This window comes from Trachurus japonicus, chromosome 1, assembly GCF_045865225.1.
Source record: "Trachurus japonicus isolate A0001 chromosome 1, Traja_1.0".
In the NCBI taxonomy this organism is placed as follows: domain Eukaryota; kingdom Metazoa; phylum Chordata; class Actinopteri; order Carangiformes; family Carangidae; genus Trachurus; species Trachurus japonicus.
The window spans coordinates 5,120,367-5,139,653 of record NC_140907.1 but is presented as its reverse complement, the minus strand read 5'-3'; the positions used below and the strand labels follow the sequence as shown (position 1 = coordinate 5,139,653).

General features: G+C 44.5%; 1 protein-coding gene across 1 annotated transcript in view; it reads right to left on the bottom strand.

Moving 5' to 3' along the window:
* Window positions 1-19,287, bottom strand: part of LOC146991258 (complement C3-like) — a 71,848-nt gene that overhangs the window by 16,395 nt on the left and 36,166 nt on the right. The window contains exons 17-21 of the mRNA XM_085798665.1: window positions 18,419-18,487; window positions 15,898-16,095; window positions 15,680-15,791; window positions 14,834-14,916; window positions 14,600-14,739 (exon numbers count right to left, since the gene is read on the bottom strand). Coding sequence (XP_085654791.1) covers window positions 14,600-14,739; window positions 14,834-14,916; window positions 15,680-15,791; window positions 15,898-16,095; window positions 18,419-18,487 — 602 coding nt within the window. The remainder of the gene's footprint in view (window positions 1-14,599; window positions 14,740-14,833; window positions 14,917-15,679; window positions 15,792-15,897; window positions 16,096-18,418; window positions 18,488-19,287) is intronic.

Sequence of the window (19,287 nt, the reverse complement as noted above, 5' to 3'; positions counted from 1 at the left end):
ATCTAATATATTTTAATAAGATGAGTGTATGTGTGCACTTTTAAACTCCTGGCCTTCTGACCTCCACTTGCTTCTTCCTCACTATGCCTTCCAGGAAGCTACAGCTCAATCAACACATTCACTTATGCTACACAGTCAACAAAGGGTTAGTCTATAAGAGGAATGCATGTGATACATGCTAAAGAGGGATACATGTGGTGTACAATCAGTTCTGTGTTCACTTAGATCAGGGTCAAGTGTAGGGTAATCTCAGTGTTCTTTAATGCATTTCTAATTGTACGTGTTTCTCAATCAACGAGGTAGTATGTGTATGGCAGAACAGCAAAATAGATCAGAGGTATTGATTAATGTCTAGATTATATATCAGAGGTAATCATCAGTGTCTGAATAAGAGATCAGAGGTAGAGGTAATCATCAGTGTCTAACTAGAGGATAGATCAGAGGTAGTAATCAATGTCTGGATTATACATGTATATCAGTGGTGATCATCAAGGTCTAAATTGAATCTAACCTAACAATCCCTCCTTTCACACCTACTAGGTGTGAACTAATTAGGAAGAGAGTGGATTTTGAGTTCACACTCCAAATCAATGTCCATGTCAGGCAACATGTTCTCATCCTCCTCAGCCAACAAGGGCATCTGGTAGGGAGGAGGAAGATGTTCCTTGGACAAAGCAGCAGTGATCAAACGATTAATCAAAGTTCTAAGGCAGGGGATGCAGCAGCATCCACCACAAACAAGAATGGCAGCAAACACTCCAACAGACATCATAACCGAGCCGATCAGGTGTTTCCATTTGCCAAAAACACCTGTCATCCAGTCATGGAAAGGACTTTCTACCCCAGCTCCTTTGGCCATCTTATCAGCCAATGCATTCAAGCCTTCTAGGGCTCTAGTCACAGAACCGTCGGGTGCAGTGTTGTTGGGGATGAAAGTACAACACACACCGTCAATCACAGCACAAACCCCTCCTTTCTCGGCCAGAAGCATGTCAAGGGCAACTCTGTTCTGCAGTGTCATTAATGAAGTCGCAGCCAGCTGTTCACTGAGTCCTCTAACGGCCTGTCGAGTGAGATTATTCAGACGCTGTGCATTGTAGTAGATGAAATTGAGTCTGTCAACATTCTTGTTAGTGGTAATCCAAGGGAGAATGGATTCAAACCCATTAGTAATTGGACTGGCAAGTTTGAACTCATCTGGAACTCCCCTGGGGATCCCAATGGCATCAAAGTAAGTGGGATTGTCTTTAGCCAAATCAAAATCAGGGATGGAGAGACCTCTCCTACGACGACGGGACATACTGAAGTGTGGACTTTGTTTCTGGCCATAGAGAGTAATGGGAACGCCCAGTCTAACCAGGGTGCAAGTCCCTGACCAATACTTGGGCAAAGTGTTACGCAGGGCTCCCCCACCACAATACCAGAACAGATCAGCACGAGCAACCCTTAAGAAACTCATGTCCAATCTGTCCGTCACATTAAGTGTCACATTACACCAATCAGAGGGGACATGTCCAACCTCAAGAGAACTAACTCTGGCCAAACATGTGTATTCTCCTCCCATTGGTGTGAAAACTGGGGGAATAGTGTTCGTAGGAGCCAAAGGAAAAACATCAGTAAGGGCGGAGCAGCCCCTAGCATTGATTTGCATATGCATCCGTATCATGCATTCGAACCCCTTGGGGTCTGTGTAGGGGTGCAATGGGGCTGGGACTGTGTACAGGATGGGTCTGGCCGAAGAACAGGCAATGCAGTTAGTAAGGTTGGATGCAACAGCGTTGAAGTACATCCAATCCAGCCAAGCATTTGCTTCCTTATACCCAGTCTCAAATGTAATTACCTTCTCTGGACTGTCCAAATTCACATAATTAGTACGGCGATCAATTTTGGCAAGGGAGGCCCCAGTTTTGTTAACTACAGTAATAGTGAACCAACCCAGGGGATCGTTTCCCTGCTCCTGGCTTCCCAGAACATACACATCACTATCTCTGAGCTTTGGTCTCTTCAAAATCAAAGTCATTGGATTGCATGCATTTTCTTCACAGTCAGCCGGAGCAGCACCTTTAATCAGAGACATTCGCTTCACCAGCGGATCAGGGCCAACCGAAGCCTTCTTAGGAGTGTAACCCCACTTGTGTCGTCCAGAGTTAGTAATGACAAGTTGCCAACGACTACACTTCGTCCCCCAACCCCGTTTACCAGTCTCAGACTCACACACATACTGCTCCGAGCCAGAGTAATGTGTGCGTGGTGTCTGGCACTTGATCACAGAGCATAGGTCAAAGCGGACTGCTCCCTCCTCCCCCTCAATGAATTTAAGATCTAGAATGTTAGTGGATGCATCATCGCCCAGTGACCTCTTAGATCTAACTGCAGAGGTGTCCATGGGGGTTTCAGGAGTCTGATCAGGGTTAGAGGTGTCAGGGACACTTAGCTGGGAGTGGCAGACCCATCTCAGGGTACTACCGTTGTTAATAGTATAGTTAGTACAACACAGGGACACAGGGGCTGCAGAGTCGTCAGAAGTAAACGTTCCACACCAAAGAATGGTGACAACTATGGCCATGGAAATCAGGGTGAGGATTACAGTAAAACCGCGAAGGCTACCGAACCCCGTCTGGCGGAAAGGGTGCCACACGATCGGTTGAACCATATTTAGTTATTCTGGGTTAGGATTTGAAATAAGATATTTGTTTGTGAGTGGCGTTGTGGACACAGGCGTAACTAGCCTAAGAGTCAGTCTGTGGTACTTTGGCGCCTGTATCCAAGTTTTCCAAATCAGTTCTTGTCTCACTGAGAGAACGAGTTGGTGGTGGGGCGGGTACACAATGAGTCAGGTGGTGCCAATTTGCTCCTGCTTTTCCTTTTACACGGACTGCGTGTGAGGTGTGCTCAATTACCTCGTACGGTCCTGTCCACCTGGGCTCAGACCACTTTCTCTTATGGACTTTCACCTGTACCCAATCTCCCACTTTCAAAACAGGAGTCTTTGTTGACTTCTGGTCCGTTTCTTCTTCCGCGTTCTGCACCTGTTTGCACAAAACTCTAGTCAGTGCAGTGAGGGCAGTCATATAGTCATCACAGTCAATTTCCCACAAGTCCAGGGTTGGGAGGTGACCTCCTTCTCTTGGTGGACCAGGCATTGGGCGACCAGTCAACAACTCATGAGGTGTCAAGTGTGTTTTGCCATGAGGTGAGCTCCTCATCGACATCAAAGCCAGCGGTAGGGCTTCAACCCACGAGAGCTTTGTGTCTGCGCAGATCTTTGCAATCTTCCTTTTTAGGGTTTGGTTTGCTCTTTCCACAATTCCCTGTGAGGCTGGATGGTAGACAGATCCAAACTTGTGAGTGATTCCCAGAGCCTTTTCGACTTCTTCCAGGTGTTTGTTATTGAAATGGGTTCCATTGTCTGATTTTATAGTCCTTGGAACACCATACCTGGGGATCAGTTCATTTTCCAACCATTTCACCACAGTCTTTGCATCTTCTCTTCTGCAGGGGATAGCTTCAACCCATTTGGAGAATCTGTCGACCATGACCAGCAGGTATCTGTACCCTTGTACTCGGTTTTCTGCGCCCATGTCAGTGAAGTCGATGGTGATATCTTTGAATGGGGCGTCCGGAACCGGGAACTTTCCCATAGGGCATTTATAGGTGGGTTTTGGGTTGTGTTCATTGCAGACAGTGCATTCAGTGATATAGTTGTCTACCAGGCTTGTCATATGTGGATGCCACCACAAGATGTCAATGTTTCTCAGTGTTTTCTTTTTGCTCTCATGGGCTGGTCCATGAGCTTGTTTCAGCAGCAGCTGACACAACTTTGCGGGAGCCACAAGTCTTCCATCATGGGCTCTCCAGAGTCCCTCCTTGTGGGTGGCGCCTTTCTTTAGCCACTCATTCTTCTCATATGCACCTGCCTTGTCTTGCATGTCTTTGATGTCTTCTTCAGTTAAATTTGGGAGTTGCACCGCAGCAACTGCCATCATTTGTCCTCGGTATCCTCCGGCTTCTTTGGCTGCAGCATCAGCAGCTTCATTTCCTTTTGCCACGCTGGAGGAGCTTTTTTGATGTCCTTTGCATTTCATGACTGCTACCTCTTGTGGTAGAAGCACAGCTCTGATCAGATCTTCTAATTGTTCTTTGTGTTTCACAGGGGCGTTTGCTGTGGTCAGGAAACTTCTTCTCACCCACTGTGGTCCATCCACATGCACAGCTCCATGTGCGTAGGCGGAGTCAGTGTAGATGTTGACTCTTTGTCTTTCACTCAGTTGTAAAGCCCTGGTCAGAGCTATTACTTCAGCTAGTTGTGCTGATGCTGGTTGTGGTATGATTCCTTGTTCCAGTACTTCATGTCTGTTTCCAGTTTGTTTCACAATCGCATATGAAGCGACATTTCCTTGTTCTCCTTTGTAACAGCAGCCATCGGTGTAGAGGATGAGTTCTGGTTCCTCCAGTGGCTTTGTCTGAAGGTCTGGTCTGAGTTTCACATCTTTTGCTGCGACTTCAGAGCAATTGTGTGGTAGATGTTCTTCTGTAGTCATGTTGTTGGCCAGATTAATTGGTTCCGTATAGTAGGAGATGTGTGGTTGTGTCAGTGCAGCTGAGATTCTGATTCTCCTTGATGGGGAAAAAGTGAATGCACTGGAGTTGAGGAAAGCCACCACTCCATGGTTGGTGTTGATCTTCATTGGATGGCACATTACCATGTGTTCTGTCTTTGTCACTGCTTTTGCTAAGGCAGCGAGATGTCGTGCACAGCCTCCTTGTCCAGTTTCCATGACATCCAATCTTGAACTGTGATACATCAAGACTCTCCTCTCTCCCTCCTTTTTCTGATAAAGGACGGCATTCACAATGCCATCCTTTTCAGAAACATCCAAGTGAAAAGGGGAAGTGTAGTCTGGATTTGTGAGTGAGGCCGTAGTTGAAAGGGCGCATTTGGTGTCAGTGAAAGCTCTTTCAGCCTCAGCAGTCCAGACCAGAGTTGCGTTTAGGTTTCTGTTTCCTGCAGTTGATATGATGTCCCTCAAAGGTTGTGTCAGGTTGACGTAGCCAGGTACATGGTTTCTGCTGTAGCCAGTGAGGCCAAGGAAAGCCAACATGTGCTGCACGGTGACAGGTTTGCCATGGTTCAGAATGGTATTTCTTTGGCTGGTGGTGAGTGTGTGTCCTTCAGCAGAGATTTCTCTCCCTAAGAACGTGACAGTCCTCCTGCAAACCTGAATCTTCTCCTGCTTGACTTTGTAGCCGAGGTTCGCAACCTTGGTTAGTAGAGAATGTGTGGCTTGGAGACAAGTTTCAGCAGTCGGTGCAGCCAACAGCAGGTCGTCCACATACTGAATGAGTACAACCTCCTCTGGCAGGGCCAAGTCCTGGAGATCAGTGCGAAGGGCGTCGTTGAACAGACCTGGGCTATCGCGAAATCCTTGCGGGAGCCGTAGGTACGTGTACTGTTGGTGTTTGTACGTAAAAGCGAAGATCTGCTGAGACTCTGGAGTCAAAGGTAGGCAGAAAAAGGCGTTGGCCAAGTCTATGACTGTGAAATACCTGTGTGTAGGTGTTAGGTTCTGTAGGGCCAGATAGGGGTCTGGAACAGGTAGAGCAGTTGGTGTTGTTGCGTCATTGACAGCTCTGAAGTCCTGCACCATTCTCCATCCTTTCCCTTCACCCTTTGAGACTGGGAGAATGGGCGTGTTCCACGGTGATCGACAAGGGACCAGCACTCTAGCTTGTAGGAGTCCATCGATGGTCTCTGCAATTCCAGCTTCTTGTTCTGGTTTCAGGCGATATTGGGGTCTCCACACAGGTTGTTGGTTCGGTAAGGGTGTGACCCGAACAGGGTGGTTGGCGATGAGGCCAACGTCATAGGGGTCTGTGGTCCACAGAGAGGATGGGATGTGAGTGATCAGTCTTGTGGTGTCTGGATGATCAGCTGAGTCGAGGCCATAACATCGTGACAGATCATTAACCTCCAAGACTGCTGATTCCATGCTGGAAAACGATATTTTCCACATGTCTGCTTCCTCATTTCTGAAGAGGCGGGGGTGATGTGCTGGAGTCCATTCCATCTGCAGGGCTTTCTTCATCATGGGCCCCAGTGACTGTGCTTCATGTCCTTTTCCAATGGCTAGTGTGACGTGTGGGGCGGAATGTGAATGAAGAGTGTACCAGTTATTCTGTTCAGGAGTTAGCTGACAGTGGGCTGCAACTCCCTCCTGTCCAAGGTAGATGTCTCCAATGTTCAAGATCTCTGTTTGGCGTTCTCTGTCTTCAGCCCAGGCTTGTGAGTATTCCTCATCAGAGGTAGTGATGAAGTTGTAGGTGCAGTGTAAGGGATCTGGTGGGTCTTTGAGTGTGAGCTTGGTCTGGATCCATGGCTTCCAGTCCATGTAGGCATACTGAACATGCGGCGTCTTTTCCCCAGTTGAAACAAGGCGTGACCAGAACACTTCGGTTTGCTTGTCAGTCAAACTCTGAGTGGGGGCCATATAGAGTATCCTGGCCTTTGGAGTGAGTGTGTCGGAAGGGGGATGAACGATCAGTCCTCGGTCATCACATTGGATGGTGATCCCAAGTTTTGATAGTAGATCTCTTCCTAGCAGGTTCAGAGGACAGTCAGGGGCGTAGAGAAACTGATGGGAGAGTTTTTGCTGGCCGAATTGTACAACCAATGGATTTGAAAATTTCTGAGTCTGTGGTTTTCCTGAGTACCCGACAATGGTGATAGTCTGTGTTGATAGTGGAATGGGAGTGTTGATAGTTGATATTGCAGCTCCAGTATCAACCATCAGTTCAAACATTTCACCATTGATCTTGCAAGTCACCATTGGCTCAGCTCCAGATAGAAACAGCTGACTTGCAAAAGACTCAGGATCCCGTCAGCTTTGTGGTTGGTAGTGTGGTTGGGCTTGGGTTGTCAGCGGCATCTGACGCAGGGAGGGCTGGCCACCTCTCCCTCCTCTGGGGACTGCTTTGTTTTGTGGGCATTCCTTGATCCAATGTCCGAGTTGGCCACATCCATGGCACTGTCCATACGGACGCTGAGCACGCAGTGAGTATGGTCTCCTTCTCATTGAAGACCACTGGTACTGGGGCGGATAGGGGTACTGTTGTGGATAGGCAACGGGAGGCTGTTGTGGCTGGTAGACAGGTGCAGGGGTCGGTTGCAGGGGTTGGGGAAACACAGCAGGCTGTTGGGGCTGGGGGTAATTTTGAGCATAGTGTTGCGGCTGTGGCAGAGCCAGTGGTTGAGGGGGAGCTTGACCGTACTGCAGTGGTTGAGGCAGGGCTGGAGCGTACAGCTGGGGTGGAGCAACTGCTGGGGGAGCTGGTGGGGTCAGTGGCACTGTCTGAGAGAGGGCAGGGGCTTGGATCTGGAGTTGCCCAGGGGCAGGAAGTGGTGTAGTGCCTTCAACAGGGGGAGTTTGGACAGCTGCAACCATCTGTTTTGCTTTGGGCTTCTCCTTCTGTTGGGTACTGGCTTCACGCATCTGCATCTTGAGCAGGGCTTTGGTGATCCGTTCCAGCTCAAGTCTTTCATCAGATCGCTTCAAGCTGTGGCGGTTGTACCAATGAGCAACCGTCTCTCTCCATTTTCGTTCCGACTCACCGGCCAGTCCCACAACATCTTCCAGTTTCTCTCTCACTGAATCCGGTAGCCCTCTGTGACACTGGTCTCTGAAGAAGGAGATTTGTTGGGAGCTGCTGTCATGTCTGGCGCCAGTGTTTAGTTCCCAAACTCTCTCAGCTCTTTTTATGTATTCCAAGATCTCCTCGTCGTCACGTATTTTCAGGGCTCTCACAGTGAGCATGTCTTGCGGTGTTGGGTAGTCGTTTCTCAATGAGGTCCACAAGTGGTTACGGTAGTGGTTGAAGGGGGTGTCATTAGGGAGATTCCCATTGATTCCAGCTCCTCTCATCATGCGAGTTGCATCAGATACCCCTTCAGCTCTGGCCAAGAGCCCTCTTATGTCTCCCAGACACAGAACTTCTCCAGCAGTGAGGCTTTCAAACTGCCTTATCCATGGTCCTGCTCCTCCTGTGAGGGGAGGCAGCTTTTCCACGAGTCCTTCCATGTCTCTGTGTTGAAATGGAACGTAGACTGCCGCTCCATTTCCTCCGAGTCTGAGGGGAAAGTTGCCAGCTTTAGGTTGAGACTGGCGGTCTCTTGATCTGAAGAGGTATGGTGATCTGTGGGATGAGGAATCTGTGTCGCTACCGCTTGGTGTACCTTGTGGAGCTTTGGAAGGAGCTGGTAGGGTAGCTTTCTCTCTTGGAACATAGTCGGCATATTCACCAGTGAGGATACACATCCTCCTGTACTCACGTCGTTCTTTCTCTTCTTCCTCATTTTCGACACAGCTCATGGATCCCAGCTCCGAGAGGCCAGGGGCTCCCAGTTCTCCACCAGCTGATGGCAAGGTGTGGCTGGGGGCGGTGATTTTCATGTTACCTGGGCGTGCTGTTGTTCCTGCACTGTCGTCAACTGGCAGTGGTCTTTGATGCGGACGGGAAACCTGCTGTTCCAGGCAGTCCAGGTCCCATGGCTGTGCGTCCATGAGGTTTAAGTTAGGCCTCTTTGGAGGTTGAGGCTCCTTGGGATGCACATCGGCCTTCTTGGGAGGTTGAGGTTCCAGGGTAAGGCCTGCCAGTTTTTCAAGGATGACCTTTTGAGCTCTCAGTTGTTGAGTCTGGGTTTGTATGACAGTCACCAAGTCCTCGACTGACTCCTCTGTCTTGTTGGGGCGGCATGTTAAGGCGTCAAGGGAACGATCAGGGACGTTCAAAAGTCCAGAGTTCACCATCAGTGATCCAGCTGTGATGGGCACCAGGGGAGCCTGGAATGGGATCTTTCCACGGTTATTGTCAGTCTTTCCATTGTTGTTCCCATCCCACAGTGCATTCACAGGAGCGTATGGTGGGGGCAAGGGGTAGGGGACAGCTGTGGGCGCAGATCCTGGTAGTGAGGGATATAAGCCCATGTGTGTCGTCCCGTTGAGTCCATCATGTCCGTTCTTCTCCTTGACATTTTCAGGTGTGGTTTCTCTGTCTGTTTTTGCTTTGTCTTTTTTAATTGCTTGTGACATGTGACCACAAATTGCAGTGATCGTTGTGGCCTTTTCTTTCAGCTTTTCAAGGGTCCTCTTCTTCCAAAGGGTTTTCCCTCCTTTCTCCCAGGCTGTTTTGGCCTCCCTGTAGGCTGATGGTGCAGGTGATGACATGCACAGGACGGCGGCCGCGCTGGGGAGCGCCGTGGCTGGATCAGAACCCAGGAATCCCTTGGCTATCCATCGACTCCATTCCTTTTCCACTGTTGGTCTGACATCACGACCAGTTCCTCCTCCTGTCTGTGCTGTGTCTTCCATCTTTCTGATGATCCATTCTTTCAATTGGCCCTGATTCTCAGGGGTTGATTCCATGGCGACGTTTGTAGTGGATAGAAAAGTTAGTTTTTTAGAAACAGGCTTCGGACTATAAAGGTGAAGAAAATGGCGACTAATATTATTATTACGTAAACTGGGACAAGCCAACTAAGTCTTCTTAGTGTACTGTCAATGTTGGAAATGGACTCCCAGTATTGTTGAACCAGAAGTATCTCAGCTGTCTCTTCTTTGTGGATGAAGACTTGTTCAGTTTCTGCTGGATCAGTTCCCAGTTCTCCTTCTTCCAATTCTTCAATAACGCTCAGGGTGTCGAATCTCACAGAAAGTCTCATCAGTCCAGAGTCGTCCCCTCACGGCAAAACACCTTGTTATCTATAATGGTGTATTGTGATCTAGGAATAAGATTATATGGGTCGAATTTTAAAAAGGAAAAAATTTTTTTTTTTTTTTTTTTTTAACAAGTAATTGGTAATTAATTAATTCATTAATTAAGTAATTAATTAAATATCCTGTTATCAATGCATCAATATGAGAATCCCATGTCAATTAATTACCCGTTTTTAAAGTTGGATTTGGAAAAATTATTATATAAACAAATATATATATATATTTATTTAATTATTTGAGTGAGTTATAATTAATCAAATAGTTGATCAAATGGCCTGTGGAGTAATAATAAAACCACATATCGTATGAACATGAAACCGTTTTTTTTTTTTTTTTTTTTTTTTTTTTTTTATTTATTTATTTATTTTTTAAATTTATTTTCTTTATTTGATTTACCTGTAATCAAATACACAATTAAATAATTGAACAGGCCAATCGTATAGAATTCAAAATAGCAATTAAGTAATGTAGTTTCAATTGAAGAAATTAATCAAATAATTAAATTTAATTCTAATTGTGATTTAGCTGTAATCAAATACTTAATTAAACAATTGAATAGGCAAATCGTATAGAATTAAATTAGCAATTATGTAACTTAGTCTCAATTCAAGAAATTAATCAAACAATTAAATCAATTGGCAGATTAATTACGGCATCCATCAATCAATGGTATAGTGTCATAGTTGCCACGGAACCAATCTTAATTGATTCCTCAATTAACAAGACACCACCAGTAGATTCCCACATCAGTCAGCAACCAGTCATTACACCAATCATCCAGGCAATGAACAGCAATGAGTTCACCAGCTGCAATCGAGCAATCAATCACCAGCTATTATATCACAAGCAGTCAGCCAATTAATTACAAACAGTCAATTCGCACAGACAGTCAGCCAATCAGTCAGATACAATCAAACAATCACAAACAGTCAGTTCATACAACAGTCAACCAATCAGTCAGAGGTATCATTCATTCTCACTGTGGGGTAGTTAAAAGTAGAGAAGTTGTTGTGTCATTATTAGTAACATAGTTTAGGTGAGAACTGAATTACAGTTGCTCGTCATTGATGTAATCTAACCTGGACACAGTTAAGAATCTAGATTCAGGCTTCTCCTATTTTTTAAATATCTTTTGTTTTGCTTTATTGTTAATTATTTTTTAACTTTTCTTCTAGTGAGACAGCTGTAATTTTACTTGTATTTTATTACCAGAATTATATTAATGAGTTGTAACGTGATCACGTTTAATTAGTTTCAACCATAAAAGCTATAATGTATTAACAAATTTAATGATTAATGTTTATTCATTCTCAGTTTAATAGTAATAATCGCTTCTTAAGTTGTTGTTACGTTTAAAGTAGTTTAAACATTAACTCGTGTCCACCAGATGGCGACAGAGTGTTCAGTCTCTCTTCTTTTTTTTTTTTTTTTTTTTTTTTTTTTTTTAAATTTGGTATTTTGGACCTTTTTTTTTTTTTTTTTTTTTTTTTTTAGTTGTTGCTCCTCTAACAGTACGCTAGAGGGAGCCAAAGGTTCTGGAGGAGAATTTATCAGTTGCAACTGTTTGTTTTAACACCAGAGGGAGCCAGATTGACGTACTGCAGTACATTAATGAGGTCAGACCAGCAAATACCAAGTGCGCATGACAGCAATGAAACGCGTTGACACACTGAACCATGGTTTCCCGGGCAGGGCAAACCTGGAGTCATAAGGGTATTACTTACCACTACCCAAACGCTCCACTCAACCCAACACGAGAGTCACTTAAAATGGCTGACGTTCACCACTGAAACAACACACACGGCATGCAATATTCCATCAAAACACAGCTTAGCCCCTCTGATACCCTTCAGAGGTCCTGGACAGCTTCAGACTCTCCCGTGGCTTCAGTCAACAATTATCACCACATGCTCGGACACACAGACCATGAACATCGACCCTCAGTTTATGTGAGGTCAACTGCCACGCGCCAACTTTTACGGCAGCGGGCCACTTAATCTACTGTCAGCCTCAAGAGCCACAAGGAAGAACAGCAGTACTGTTTGCTGAAGTGCCAGTAGTTTATACAAAGTCAACACAGCTGGAAAACAAAAACGACTTTGTGAGCAGACCCTTAGCGGTCCCTCAGTCGACAAAACCGCACATCAGTCAGGCTTTCACCAAGAACACAGAAGCGCTCCTGTCGACAAACCCTCAATGGATTCTCAGTCAACAGGACCACACATCAGACACCGCAAATATTATCAGACACTTAATGCAAACGTTATTAAACCATTTCACAGCCAAACCGAATGATACCCTTAGCTTTTTATGGACCCCTCCTCCAACGGAATTTCAACCAGTGTCATAAATAAGTAAATACAAACAATTGTCAGCCAAATCAGACATCACTCTTTTAACTTTTATGGGCCCTTCCCCCAACGGGATTACAACCAGTAACAATAACCAAACCTTTAAAATGTTTTTTATGGACCCTTCCTCCAACGGAATTACAACCAGTAACAATAACCAAAACCTTTAAAAATGTTTTTTATGGACCCTTCCTCCAACGGAATTACAACCAGTACAATTGAACAAACTTTTAAATACGTTTTCTGGGCCCTTCCCCCAGCGGAATCTTCAACCAGTATCACATTTTAATGATCCAACTTATGCATTTAATCAATTATCTTCATCATTAACTTTTAACACTTATCATTAAATTTTATGACACTCCACCTTACCTCCTCCTCACTCACAAAATTTAGAATATTCAATATGCAGAATTTGGTTTTATTCTACAACAGGTTTCTGCTTACCTTTATCCTGGGGCCCCTGTGAGTGGTGAGGAGTCTGGAGAAGTGGCTCCGGTGGCGGCGAAGGCTGGCAGGCCGCCTGTCCCGGTCTTCAATCTCTAGGTCTCTTCTCAAATCACGTCGGGGTCACCAAAATTTGTTGTAGTAAAAAAGAGGAATACAACAAATGCGTGTTCGTTGATTTGAGAGAGGACAAACAACGACGTTCTAGTTGACCATTTATTAAAGTTGGATCATCAAAAGACTTGTACAAGGATCTTCACTGTTAAGGAAATCGCAGTCTGCAAGCAGTTAGCTGCAACCACCCGCCCAGAGAAGAGTGACGAAAAAACGTTACAATGCTCTTAATATACTTCGCACTATGTGTGTGTGTAATTAATTTCTATTGGTTAAAACTGATGGGGAGGAACTTTGGTTTAAACTTAGTTCTCCCTTTGTTGGTGCACGGGCTGGTCCCAGCCCCTTGGCACACGAACCATCCAATCTTCTGGAGACAGCGCCCTGAAAGAGAAGAGCCCTCCCTACTCTGCTTTGGGCCTCTCGTGGGTATAAGCATCCTGCTCTCTTATCTTCCCCCAAGGACACCTGCCTACGTCTTGCTCCCTGTTTGTATCATCTCCTCGTGTTGGATGATCATAAATCTGTTACAAGAGGGAGAGCAGAATGAATAGGTCTACTGATGAGCAACATGCTGAAGTTACCCTTTAACCTTGAGAGAGCCCAAGCTGAACGATTCTCACGAAAACAACTTGTTAAATTATGACTTTAATAAACAGAGCTGACAAGAGTGGTAAGACTAAGCTTGAACAACACTAGTGTTCTGCCTGCCAGATGATCAACTTAGAGAATGCATATTCCTTTAACATACTTGATAAAAAGATTATCTAAAGAAGAAACATAAGATGATCTAATGTATTTAATATAATTAGTACTTGTTAGACAGATTAACTAAAGAAGAATCATATGAAGATCTAATATATTTTAATAAGATGAGTGTATGTGTGCACTTTTAAACTCCTGGCCTTCTGACCTCCACTTGCTTCTTCCTCACTATGCCTTCCAGGAAGCTACAGCTCAATCAACACATTCACTTATGCTACACAGTCAACAAAGGGTTAGTCTATAAGAGGAATGCATGTGATACATGCTAAAGAGGGATACATGTGGTGTACAATCAGTTCTGTGTTCACTTAGATCAGGGTCAAGTGTAGGGTAATCTCAGTGTTCTTTAATGCATTTCTAATTGTACGTGTTTCTCAATCAACGAGGTAGTATGTGTATGGCAGAACAGCAAAATAGATCAGAGGTATTGATTAATGTCTAGATTATATATCAGAGGTAATCATCAGTGTCTGAATAAGAGATCAGAGGTAGAGGTAATCATCAGTGTCTAACTAGAGGATAGATCAGAGGTAGTAATCAATGTCTGGATTATACATGTATATCAGTGGTGATCATCAAGGTCTAAATTGAATCTAACCTAACACTGCCGTAAACTAAAAGAAGGGGGGAAGTGCGCATGTGCCTGCGCATGCGCAGAAGCGTCTGGAACGGATCGTGTTCCGGGTACGGATCGGGCACTGACACTGCTTTGTACGAACGCAGCTTCTTGTCACGCGTGACAGAGTTTGCGCACGTCGTTTCAGCGTATGCGTGAGCGCCTGACAAAAATGTTCAATCATCATGCGAGCGTTAATGCGTGCGTTCGCTACAAAACGCATGAATGTTACACGTGGTCACTACGCGTAGTGTGATTACCGGCGTGCAGCAGTCATCACGCGTGAACGTGCGCGTGAACGGGGGGCCATTATAAGTCAATGAGGAAACTACATTACACGTCAGGCGCTGTCTGCTGCACAGGCGTCAAAGCACGCGGGTGTGACACGTCCAGTTGATAGGTGCGCATGTATTATGACACGATTGTACCGGCATATTGAGCTGAAAAGAGCTGGTTCCAGCACAATAACTACACTAACCAACCCCTGCTAAGAGCACATTCTGGTTGGAATAATTGGAAAGGTTTCTCACACTTACAGTGGAAGGTTTATCTCTGTAGTTGTAGACAACTGCCTTAATTTGCACCTGCTCTTTACGGACAACAGAGTATGGCAGATGAAGTTTAACAAAGAAGTCTTTCCTTGCAACTACTGATAATGGCTTGGCCACACAGATGCCTTGAAAATGAGAGAAACAAATATTGGATGAGAAGAGAGTAAAATAAAATAGGACATTATAATTTCAAATACAAGGAGCTATACAAGTCCTCACTATTTTCTCTTGAAAAGCTGATTCCAATGAACTCCCAGGTTGTGATAGTGTCTTTCAGAGGGAATGGATTGGTTTTCCTGGTACTGGAATACAAAAGAAAGGCGGTGTCCATTTCAGACATTTAAAAATATATTAGGGATAATAGGGATAGTAGATAATAGGGATAGTATAGGGATAATAGGGATGGTAGCATTTTTTTAAAGTGGGGTTGTATGATCTACAAATAGCCCCTAAGTAGGGTTAGGGTTAGGGTTTTTTTTTTTCAGGTAAAACCTCTTTTAGGCCACGAAAATAGGCCGTTTCTTTGGGTCCATTCACAACAATGTATGTTGTAAATCTCTGGGCAGGGCTATGGGCTGGCGTTGCTAATGGGAGGAGTGTAGAGAGTCTGCTACTGCAATTAAAGTACTTACGGGCTATTTGTAGATCATACAACCCCAGGGTTTCCCGCAGCGCTTTCCTGTTAAGGCGGCCGCCTTAACAACAAAGAGCTGCCGCCTAAACTAACGTCTTAAAAAAAAAAAAAAAAATGTAGCGATATTCGCCGTCTTAATACGGCACGGCGTGGTGCGTCCCCCCCCCCGACGATCGATCCGCTCGCCCCCCCCCCCCCCCCGTCGACAGGTCAGACACCACCTTAACTAACACATTTTCTGGGGGAAACACTGCAACCCCACTTTAAAAAAAAATGCTACTATCCCTTTAAGTGTGAAAGCTAAGTGGTTTGGCAGCAGGAATAACAGAAATAGGCTCAGCAGACCACTATGTAGACAGTCTATGCTACTTTATAGGCATTGTTTCTTTTGTCATTATAGATTTTGTGTGTGTTTGCTGCAGTTGTTTCACCATGTCTTTTGACCACAAGCAGGCAGTTTGACAGAAGTCCAATGCCAACTTTCAGGGAAATTAGAACGAGAAATTATTTCATCTGGATTGTAGTCATCTTCTGTTTCCTCACCTATAGTGTTATCGGGAAAAAAAATCACTTATTCTCTCCAGGTTGAAATGTCCTTACTAATATCGTTTGAGCACTGAATGTGAAACCCTTTGCCCCTGTCTCTTACTGCGAGCTAGGACGAGGCTGTCTTCCCTCTCCTCAGCCTGTAGAGATTCCATCTCCTTGCAGCACCGCAGGAAGGCCTGAACACAAGCTGCTCCATCTATGATGTACTCACTGCGCCTCTCGCAGGTGTATGAGAGGGGTGTTTTCTTCATGCCATCCAAACAACAGTCACGTAAAGTTTTGTCTGTATATTGGCTCACTTAACAAGGGGAAAAGGTAATGAAAAGACAGAGATGACACCAATATAGAAGGATTTCTTAACAGAACATTTTCCTCATACATATTTGGAAATTACTGGATTAAAGCAGAAGTAAGCGATCCGGTCGTTTTGGCTAATGCTGCGTTCCAGGCAGGCTTTTGAAACCGTAAGTTACAGCTTCAAGTCACGACTTACGACTTTGTAGCGTTCCAGGCAACTTGTGTTTTTATTACCTGTTTTACCTGTGAAAGTGCACTATAACGGTCACTCGTAACTTCCGACCCATGAACTCGTACCAGATCGAACTGGTACGACTTCACAGGTCGGAAAAACACGAGTTACGGGTTGCCTTGAACGCACCATAACTTCTTGTCAGCCGATGGAGTTAGCAGTCCCCGCCCTCGTCATGGATCTATTGGTCCTCGTCCCTACGTCACCACATTCACGCGCATCCCTTGGCTGCACACACAGCCCTTCATTCCGTTCTCTCTCCTCATTGGATAAAACTTGTAGGATACAAGAAAAGTTTTCTCCTCGGCTCAGAGCAGAGCGACTGACAGACCCGTGTTTCAGACCAAACACTCTATGTAAGTGATTGCCATCGGAAGATATAACTATTTAAGACTTATATTAACACAAACATTCTGCTTACTTCTGCTTTAATTCTCTCCTTACAACCCAAAGTTTTAATTTTCATAAAATATGTTTTATAATTTTCACTCTAGATGGTGGCCTAGCAGTTGAGTCTGTGAGCCTGACACGAGAAAGTTCCTTGTTGTTTATCACATTCCCTGGCCATCTATATTGATGATTAATCTACTGAATCTACAAAAGCTGCAAAATGTACAGTTGGTTTGGTAGGGTAGGAATTTTAAAGTTTTTAAATTTAAATGAATATTGACATGTGCTTGGAGTTTAGTAAATCTGGCATGGGACTGGAGCTTTGTGCAAAGTTTGGTGACTTTTCATGTATGGGAAGTAGGATTTCCTAGTAAGATGACGAAGAAGAATACTGGCAATAATAAAAGGTTCCCAGCTGCTTACGGTGCATACAGGTGCTCTGAAAGTTAATTAAAGGGATAGTTCACCCAAAATTTAAATTTCACTCATTATCTACTCACCCTCATGTGGACTAAGGGCTGGGAGAAGTTTCAGAGTCCTCTGTGGCTTCTCTGAGTTACAGGGGGTCTCGGCATAGCAGTGCATGTCCATATGACGGTTGCAAATGGATACCAACTGTCTTTGTAACAAAAAGACACACAAAAAAACATCCAAATACCTCCATGCTGCTCGTATGTAATTTCCATCTTGTATTGAAGCCCCGAAATGCGAAATTGTCCCAAAAAAATTAAATAAGTCTATATGTCAAGCTTGTTTGTAGCGGAAGCTCCTCTTCCCGGTTCGCCAAATTTGGACAAACCAGTGTCCGTCCTCTTCCCGGTTCGTCCAAATTAGACGAACCGGGAAGAGGAGCTTCGAGAAGCTTCCGCTACAAAACAAGCTTGAAATATAGACTTTTTTTTTTTTTTTCGGGACAATTTTGCATTTCGGGGCTTCAATACAAGACAGACATTACATACGAGCAGCATGGAGGTATTTAGATGTTTTTTGGTGTGTCTTTTTGTTACGAAGACAGTTGGTATCCATTTGCAACCGTTATATGGACATGCACTGCTGCACGGAGCCCCGCTGTAACTCAGAGAAGCCACGGAGGACTCTGAAACTTCTCCCAGCCCTTAGTCCACATGAGGGTGAGTAGATAATGAGTGCAATTTCAATTTTGGGTGAACTATCCCTTTAGGTTTTTCAACTTTATATTTTAACCTGATGAAAGATTTTAAATATTGGACACCTGGATCATAAGTTGTAAGAGAAAAAAATGCTGAACCAATAACAGGCAGCTCAGCTCCCAACCCCTAATAAATATCATATGCTCACTGAACTGTGTAAGTGAATCGCTAATTTTCAAATCCCTCTTGCCTATTAAGCGGACTCTCTGCGTTGGCTTCAAAATGCTGATCCACTCTTGGACTGTTAGACCATTATCATGACATGTTATTTGAGACATGGATGCTGTAGTACTGGCCCTGCTGTATCTGCATATATGCCAAATAATTAGACATATCAGAAGCTCATATTATGAATGAATGCCTACTTTTACCAATCATTTTCATGTGGGAATAGCTTTCACTTAATAAAGAATCAGTAATTTACATGTATTTCAACCTGATGTGGATATCTTACAACATGTTCACAGATCCTTGGTTGTGAAACTGTCAAGTTATTCTTAAAACCAATATGGAAGCACTGATGTGATTCTTACCAAGGCTGGTTTGAATATTCTGTAAAGGACTGGATCGTTTTCGCCTGCTGGTAGAAGGACATTTCAGTTCTGGAAATGGAGAGGACAGATGGACAGACCAATTCTTAAACAGAACCCAACAAGTTGAGTGTTGAAATATACTGTATATCAGGAAATTGCACATATAACCTTGGTTAAGGCTGTTAAGAATACCTTTGAGCATAATATTAGCCAAGTTAAAGGCATAAACAAATGGACAAATCCTTAAAGCTGTAGTGCATAACTTCTGTCGACCCCTAGAGGTATTCTACGTAATTAGATGACAGGCAAGGGATGAACGTCTGCTGGAGCTGAGTGTGGCTGAGGCTGCGGCCATATTGACTCAAAAAACAATGGCAAACACGTCCGGCCCATGTGAGCGAAGGGGCCCATAAAACATTCACTCCCTCTGGCAAAGCAGAGCCACATCTTGCCTCACTTTCTTTCTTTCTTTGAATGTATTCCTTCTGCCGAACAACCAGGCCTCTTCTGTGTAGTACAATCCACTTCGGAACTGTATCATGAGCACTTTTGTGATCTGTGTCAGCATTGTTTCTGTCTGTTGGTAGGAGACTCCTCCCTCCCTTCCTTTCACAAAGTAAAACGTGTAATTTTCTGTGTGCAGCGCAGGAATGTCGCCAGTTCAAAACAGGAAATACTGAAAAGTACTGCGACAGACTTGTGGAGCTAATAAAGATTGAATATGGAGAATGAGCAGAATACCACCATCTATTGATAAAGATATGGACTGCAACAACAGAAAAATAATTTCAGCAGTTGGTTGCCAGACCGTTGTGTGTGTAACACACAGTTGCTTGGGACGCCACTCTGATCAGATGAGCACAGAGAAC